Below are 8889 nucleotides of genomic sequence, written 5' to 3'. Positions count from 1 at the left end.
TCTGTACATCTACAAGAGAGTAACAAACACAACAAAAAAAAGGAGGGGCGATAAAAACGATAGACGTTTGATAGGAAAAAAGAAGCAAACCACATCAGAGCACCCGCCAACCACCCACCCATGTGGTGCGAGTGTAGGGAGGTCAGACATGTTGTTCTGATCCTTCACAAACTTGCTCACACATGACGCGCAGAAAAATAAATATGGTGAAATGGTATGGGTTTAACGCCCCTATCAACACTATCAGGTTATTTAAGGGGCGGGACCTCCTAGTTTAACGTCCGTCTCCGACAGGACTGAGCCAAGTGGGAAGTTCGAGTAAAGTGTCTTTCCCATGGACACAACGTCAGACCGAGCTGAGGCTCGAAACCCAGAACTCGCAATCTCACGATTACAAGTCCGGTAGCCTAACCACTAGACCACCGACAATCTCACGATTACGAGTTCGGTAGCCTAACCACTAGACCACCGACAACCTCACCATTACGAGTCCGGTAGCCTAACCACTAGACCACCGACAACCTCACCGTTACGAGTCTGGTAGCCTAACCACTAGACCACCGACAACCTCACGATTACGAGTCCAGTATCCTAACCACTAGACCATCGACAACCTCACGATTACGAGTCTGGTATCCTAACCACTAGACCACCGACAACCTCACCATTACGAGTCCGGTAGCCTAACCACTAGACCACCGACAACCTCACGATTACGAGTCCGGTAGCCTAACCACTAGACCACCGACAACCTCACGATTACGAGTCCGGTAGCCTAACCACTAGACCACCGACAACCTCACGATTACGAGTCCGGTAGCCTGACCACTAGACAGACCCCGACGCCACCACAATGTGACGAGCTTTTCCACATTCTCCAAAGTGTTAAAGACAAGACAAAGTGGGTGGTTGGCGGGTGCTCTGGTGTGGCTTGTTCCTTCTTTCCTATCAAACATCTATCGTCTTTATCTCCCCTCCTTCTTTTTTTTTTGTGTATGTTACTATCTTGTAACACCTCTAATCTTCAGCACTTATATTATGACCTTCTTGTGATGCAAGTGCCGTAAACCTCTTACTAATCTACACTAAACCAAGACAAAGCAAGGATCTATAACTGCTTTCTTCTCCCCCAAACTTTTTCATTGTGAGGCAGCGTGCTGGAATCAGGCTCTCGTCAATTTTTGGGCATGTAGAGTAATTGGTATCATCTTAAAGCTTGTTCACTTGTCTTTATTTGGATGAAAAAATATCCATTTATCTTAAATACAAGTCGAGATATTTGCTAAAGAAGGAGCTGGGGATCACCTGTTTTCAGAGGTAAAATTAGAGAGAAAATGGCCTCCAAAGATTAGTTATTTCCTTAGCTGAAGAGTCCGTGGTAAGTGAACATTGACATTTTACTGCCTTTAATCAACGTTTTCTAGAAAAATCTACACAGAAATGAGTTCTTCAACGGGCATGAAAGGTGCTGAGCCGAAAAAACAAAAATTTGATAAAAATTCACAAACCAGCGGAAAAATGCAAGTTTCTTCACTTTGATTATTTTGACGAGAGCCTGATTCCACCACGCTGCCTCACAATTTTATTTAGTAGAGGTTTTACAGCGCTTGCAACTGCATAAGGTCATATGAGGGTGGATGTCAAAAGAGAAGTCTTTACAGGGAATCAGACTTACTCTGCTCACCTCTCTAGCCTCAACAGCACAAAGTCTGCTTCGACTATCAAGGCACCCCGGAAAGAGCGGGTCACAAGAGAGTGACAAACATACAAAACAAGTGGAGGAAAAATGACAATAGTAAGGATTAGGAAAGAAAACGCAGCAGTTCCCTGCTGCAGTTCAGGCACAGTTATGAGCATGACATTGTTGGATCAGCCCATTTACAATTACAATTCTATAGTGCATTAGAATGAAAAATCCCCCCCCCCCCCCCCCTTGGGAGTGGCCTAAAGACACTTCAGTCAGTGGCACCGCCCCGGAGTTACAGCAACAGGCTGCGTTACTGGCCTCTCAACACCGAAACAACTTCTGACAACACGCCTTCATTAACCCTATCCGTACGTCGTGTTTTACTATCATGTCCATAAATCTGTGCCACCACTTTCCAAAGAGGAAATTTACCCGTTAATCCGATCCGTACGCCTTGCATAGCAGTCTGTCAAAATGATTTTTTGAGAAATACTGAAAGTTTCAAAAAGATCTTCATACTAGAAGTATTCTAAAATGAGAGGAATACAACCGCGGGGGGTACAAAATGACCCCAGGGCGTACGGATAGGGTTAACAACAAAGTACAAATTGTCACTGGCATCTCAATCATACCCCCCCCCCCCCCCCCGAATACACCAGTACTATAATACATCACAAACAACATACTAGCTCTTGTATCCAAGTCAAAAAGTAATTTAAAAAATAAAAACAAAATAGATTTGTGGGATTATATGAGACAAGTTCGTTCATGACACATCAAGCAAAATTTACTCTAGCGTATATATTTTAAATGTATATAAAAACGTTGTAAGAGATATACAAAAGTTTGTGCCAAAATCTATAGGCCTAACTGTTGGCAGTACTGGGGTCACAAGATGTTAGGTTATTTCGTTACCATCTCCGACTTCAGCCACAACTCCAACAAAATAATTCCAGCTCTCTTGACAAAAGGAACAAATGTGTCATGACACGTGGAATCAGGCGCTCGTCAATTTTGGAGCATACGAGGTTATTGGTATCATCTTAAAGCCTGTTCATTGGCCTTCCTTTTAATTAAAAAACTATTGATCTACCTTGCAAAGAAGTGGAGAATATTTGCTATTGAAGGAGGTCAGGGTCGCCTGGTTTCAGAGGGAAAATTATCGAGAAAATGGCTGCCAAACTTTGGTACCTTCCATAGCCTAAGAGTCCTTGGAAACTGAACATTTACATTTTTTGTGCCTTTCATCAATGTTTTTCAGTAAAATCCACACAGAAATGTGTTTTTAGATGGACATAAAAGGTGTAGAGCCAAAACAAAAAAATTAGAAAAAAATTGCCCAGGGGCCAAAAACAGGCCAATTTCTTTGGTTTCAATATTCTGACGAGCGCCTGATTTCACCACGATGCCTCACACATATACTCCCTGATACATACAAAGGAAAGAAATGAATGAAGCTACAGCATGAAGCACACTTTTGCCATAACTTCACACTCTACGTATGCACATGTATGTGTATTCGTCATTGCAGTCCGCTATCCACGTACGGTACACAATTTGAAAACTCCAGTCTTTAAGGTATTTGATCTAAGCACAAGAACCTTAAAAATCAGCTCTCACGTTTTACTTTGCATCAATAATTTGGGACAACTTAAACATAAATTGTAAAAATCAAGAGGCTAAAACATGTATTAGACTAATAAAAAAGTTTGGCTTTTTTCACATTTTCTCTAAAGCACCTGAACGCTCCATACGCTATTAGAAGCGAAATGCATAGACGATATATCATATACATTATATATATATTCAAAGTTGATCAATTCTCATGTAACAAAAAACAACAACAACACATAGCAATACAAAATTGTTCACAAAAATATCTCTTACCGGTACAAAAAAATGTATATATATATAATATATCTATCATTTGAAACAGGGCTCTGCGTAAAGCACTTTGTTGGCAAGCTGCTCAGATGTACTAAGCCCAACGTTAGGAGAGTTCAACAAAACTGCAGTTTCTTAACTCTTTAAGCCCGCAGTTTTAGCTCCACCATTCCCCGCAGGTTTTAATTCTACAGTCACCTAAACCTGGTGAACTATACAGTCACCTAAACCTGGTGAACTATACAGTCCCCTAAACCTGGTGAACTATACAGTCCCCTAAACCTGGTGAACTATACAGTCCCCTAAACCTGGCGAACTATACAGTCCCCTAAACCTGGCGAACTACGTCAAGTTGTAACCCCAAGAGCTGCCACCAACTTCTAAAGAGCGGAAACAAAGGGCAAGTCATTACTAAAAAACAACTTGGTTCGGGAATAGTTCCGAAAAACAAGCACAAATTAGAACTAAGAGAAATGAACCAGTTGTCACTGGCACTGGATGCTCCCAGCGTCTGATGGGGAACACGGTTTAGTTTTACGTTATAGTAGAGGTTTTACAGCGCTCGCAACTGCATTAGGTTATTTGAGCGCCAGAAGATTAGACGTGTTACAAGAGAGTATGTAACAAATATAAAAAAGAAGAAGGGGAGATAGGAGATAAGGTCGTGGGTTCGAATCCCGTCAGGGACCCGACGTTGTGTCCTTGGGAAAAGCACTTTACACGGATTTCCCTCACTTCACCTAGATGGGAATGGGTACCCGGCTATAGACAGCGAAAGATCTTGTCAGTTGTTAGTGTTTGAGCGCTTAATCAACTACTTGCACTGTATGCTTCCCGGGAAGCTGAGAATGTTTCGGAGTGTTCTATGGTCTGCTGGGGTAATAATATAGTGTAAAGCGCATAGAGCCTGCTGTTGAGCGGGGTTATGCGCTATACAAATGCTATTTATTATTATTATTATGATAGGATAGAGGCTTCATAGGAAAGAAGATGCAAACCACACCAGAGCACCCGCCAACCACCCACAGTTAATCTGCAGTACCCGTTGCGACGCGACGGAATCAGGCAAATGGAGAAATATGTGTCAGCACGCGACGGAATCAGGGAAATGGTGAAATACTATGAGTTTAACGCCCCTATCAACACTATTAAGAGGCGGGGCCTCCTAGTTTAACGTTCTTCTCCGAAAGGACCAAGCCAAGCGGAAAATTCTTGTAAAGTGCCTTTCCCAAGGACACAACATCAGACCGAGCTGAGGCTCGAAGCGGTGGAATCAGGCGCTTGTCAGTTTTGGAGTATACGGAGTTTATGGTATCATCTGAAAGCTGACTTATTTTATTTGCCTTATTTCTAATGAAAGAAATATCCATTTCCCTTGAATAGAACTAAGATATTTGTGATTGAAGGAAGTGAGGTCGCCTGGTTTCAGTGGTGAAATTAGCGAGAAAATGGCTGCCAAATTTTGGTAACTCCAATAGAATCTAGCTGAAGAGTCTTGAAAAACTGAAATATGACATATTTTGCGCCTTTAATCAATTGTTTTTCAATAAAATTCACGTAGAAATGCGTTTTTATATGGACATAACAGAGGTTAAGTTGAAAAAACAAATTTCGATAAAAATTTCCAAACTGGTGGCAAAATGTCTATTTCTCCGATTTCGTTATTTGACGAGCGCCTGATTTCACTACCCTGCCTCACATATTTTGTTCAAATTTCAAATTCTAAATTTAAAAAAAAAAAAGCAATCAAAACTACATAACCCGGGTACATTTGTCAAAAGACTGACACCGTTTTTCCTCCACATTCCTGAACATTTTGCCTTTGGGCGACCTACATCTGGACAGCTTGCCCGCGATTGGAAAAGTTTGAATGAGCAACAACAAAGCCAAACAATTTGACAATGTGAGGACACAATTTGACAATGTGAGGACACAATTTGACAATGTGAGGACACAATTGACAAGTATGAAGACACAATTTGACAATGTGAGGACACAATTGACAAGTATGAGGACACAATTGACAATGTGAGGACACAATTTGACAATGTGAGGACACAATTGACAAGTATGAGGACACAATTGACAAGTATGAGGACACAATTTGACAATGTGAGGACACAATTTAACAATGTGAGGACACAATTGACAAGTATGAGGACACAATTTGACAATGTGAGGACACAATTTGACAATGTGAGGACACAATTTGACAATGTGAGGACACAATTGACAAGTTGAGGACACAATTTGACAAGTTGAGGACACAATTTGACAAGTTGAGGACAGGACAGGTGGCCCAGAGCCACAGAAAGATGTTTGTGAGGTTTGTTAGGGCAAAGAGATGTACATCTACAACTCATAGCTCGTTCAGATTTTTGTTAGTAAGAATTTTATGGCACTTGCAACACAATAAGGTCATATATAAGTGCCGAAGAAAAGATTACATGCTACAAGAGAGTAACATACACAAAAAAGAAGGAGGGGAGATAAGGACGACAGATGTCTGATAGGAAAGAAGGAGGGGAGATAAGAACGACAGATGATAGGAAAGAAGGAGCTGGTTCAGAGCTGGGACCAAAACAAAACACACAGGAACAACTGTGGGACACAAAGGAAGTACGAACTACCAGTGACACCCTCCAACCACCCGCTTGGGCAAGGCGAGCATTCACAATACCCATATTACATATATATCCATTTCTGAAAGTGAAAGTACGTCTCTCCTTTGGAATGTATAAAAGCTTTGACATTGAACTGTCCTCGTGGTTTTATGTACTCCGCATAATTTAATTTAGCAAAATTTGATCATTTTTTGCATAATTTCTTATTATTTTCCTTTATCATTCTTTGTTAAAATTAACTAAATCGCATAATATCACATTTTTGGGCTCAGTTTGCATAATTTCAGAATTTTTTTTGCTTAAAACTCAGGGACAGATTGAAGTAGGCAGCTTCCAAACCGGTGTGCCCAATATTGGCCAAACTCAGAGACATACCGGTGTGCCCAATATTGGCCAAACTCAGAGACATACCGGTGTGCCCAATATTGGCCAAACTCAGAGACATACCAGTGTGCCCAATATTCCTCGGGCTTGAAAAGAACCATCCACTGACCGAATGTTGCTGTGCGACAGGAATCAGGAAGTCACAACACTGTTCTCTCGCTCCAGGCACTTCGCCGATATTTCCACCGGGAGTCAACGCCCATATTTGCCGGCGTAGTCAAAGCTGATATTTCCGGGCGTCGTCAACGCTAATATTTCCGGATGTCAAAGCCGATATTTCCGGATGTCAAAGCCGATATTTCCGGATGTCAAAGCCGATATTTCCGGATGTCAAAGCCGATATTTCCTGGAGTCAAAACCGATATTTCCGGGCGTCAACGTCTCTATTTGCAGGCGTCGTCAACGCTGATATTTCCGGGCATCTTGTGTGTATGTCCCACACACTACACACGTCCCTCTCTCCGACACACATCAATCAGTTCTCCCCTCCACACACCCACGCACACACACAGAGCCGCACAGCGTCCCTCACACCAAGTTGGCGTCCTTACACATGCCGTAGAAGACAGACTTGGTGTTCTCCAAGAGCTTGGCCGGCGTGTCCAGCTCAATTATCTGCCCCTGATCCAGGACCATGATTCTGTGGACGAGCGAGACCGGGGGGGGGGAGAGGCGGTTTAGACTAAGCTTTAGTTCACCTTTTTTTGATAGTTTTAGAAAGAGTTTTACGGCACTTGCAGCTCAAATAAGTCATTAGCAAGACAGGGGAGATGGTTTCGACTAAGATTTAGTTCACTTTTCAAAAGTTTTAGTAAGAGTTTTACTGCACTTGCAACACAATAAGGTCATATAAGTGCCGAAGATTACAGGTGTTACAAGAGAGTAACAAACATTTAAAAAAAGGAGGAGAGATCAGGGCGATAGATGTTCGATAGGATAGAAGGAGCAAACCACACCAGAGCACCCACCAACCACCCACAGTTTACTTTTAGTACCAGTTTTACGGCATTTACAGCACCAATAGGTCATGACCGAGACAGGGGAGATAGTTGGGGAGCCACGGAAAATCTTCTTCTCTAAAACTGTCTCCTTTCACCTCCTTTCCTGCTCTCTAGCACTGTTCTGTCGACTGCTTTCGTCTCCTCTTTCTGCCCCCACCCCCTTTGCCCCCTCCTTTGGGCTCCTGACTCTTTCTGCTGCCTTTCTACTGCTACTCCTTGACTCCTTCTTACTGCTGTCTTTCACCCACACCCCTGATCTTCTGGTAGGAAAGATCTACACCTAGCCTTCTCGGACAAGGGTGAAAAATATCGGAGGACCCATGTGCAAGTTGCCCACGTTCAAGATCCCTTGGTGGTCAAAAATCGATAAAAGTAGGCTTCAGCCGCCACCAGTGCAAAATTCAAAATTTCCTACCAACTGAAAATGTTTGGTGTGTCCCGTGTGCTCATTTGACTGTACGCAGTTGACGACGCCGTAAAACTTACCCCCCAAAAAAGAAAATAAAAATACCACCCACCAACCTGTCATAGTCCAGTATAGTGTTGAGCCTGTGAGCACCCACCAACCACCCACCAACCACCCACCTGTCATAGTCCAGTATAGTGTTGAGCCTGTGAGCACCCACCAACCACCCACCAACCAACCACCCACCTGTCATAGTCCAGTACAGTGTTGAGCCGGTGAGCACCCACCAACCACCCACCTGTCAAAGTCCAGTAAAGTGTTGAGCCTGTGAGCACCCACCAACCACCCACCAACCACCCACCAACCACCCACCAACCACCCACCTGTCATAGTCCAGTATAGTGTTGAGCCGGTGAGCTATAGTGAGCACTGTGCAATCTTTGAACTCGGACCGTATGGTCTTCTGGATGAGGTCGTCTGTCTCCATATCCACGGCCGCTGTTGCCTCGTCCAGAACCAGGATCTTCGTCTTCCGCAGGAGGGAGCGCGCTAGGCACACCAGCTGTCTCTGGCCAACACTGTCGCCAACAGATATACACGCTTGATACACATGGCTATTTAAACCTATCTATCTATCTATCTATCTATCTATCTATCTATCTATCTATCTATCTATCTATAAATCTATGTACTTCCATGATAGACCATAGTTTCTCCTACGTATATTCTGCTCACTTTCTCTGTATCCTTCTCTCATTCACCCAAAATCATCAATCTCTCGCCGGTTTGCTATCCTTCACCCCCTCTCAAGCATTTTGTCTATCAACGTCTCCCTAGTCTGACCATAGATAAGGTGTTCTGTAACAATAGACCATTGTGGAAACGGATGAGGGAGAGAAGATG

At 43.1% G+C, this 8889-nt stretch overlaps 1 protein-coding gene across 1 annotated transcript in view; it reads right to left on the bottom strand.

Moving 5' to 3' along the window:
* Positions 1-6420: 6420 nt before the first annotated feature.
* The window catches only part of LOC101848470 (multidrug resistance-associated protein 1), a gene marked incomplete at its 5' end in the record, with an annotated part of 31121 nt that continues 28652 nt past the window's right edge, over positions 6421-8889 (bottom strand). The window contains 2 exon segments of the mRNA XM_013088611.2: positions 6421-7219; positions 8370-8564. Of these exon segments, the coding sequence (XP_012944065.1) occupies positions 7108-7219; positions 8370-8564 (307 nt within the window).

The sequence above is a fragment of the Aplysia californica genome, unplaced genomic scaffold, assembly GCF_000002075.1.
Source record: "Aplysia californica isolate F4 #8 unplaced genomic scaffold, AplCal3.0 scaffold00776, whole genome shotgun sequence".
Classification (NCBI taxonomy): Eukaryota; Metazoa; Mollusca; class Gastropoda; order Aplysiida; family Aplysiidae; genus Aplysia; species Aplysia californica.
The sequence above is the reverse complement of the archived record's forward strand: the minus strand, read 5'-3'. Positions and strand labels throughout refer to the sequence as shown.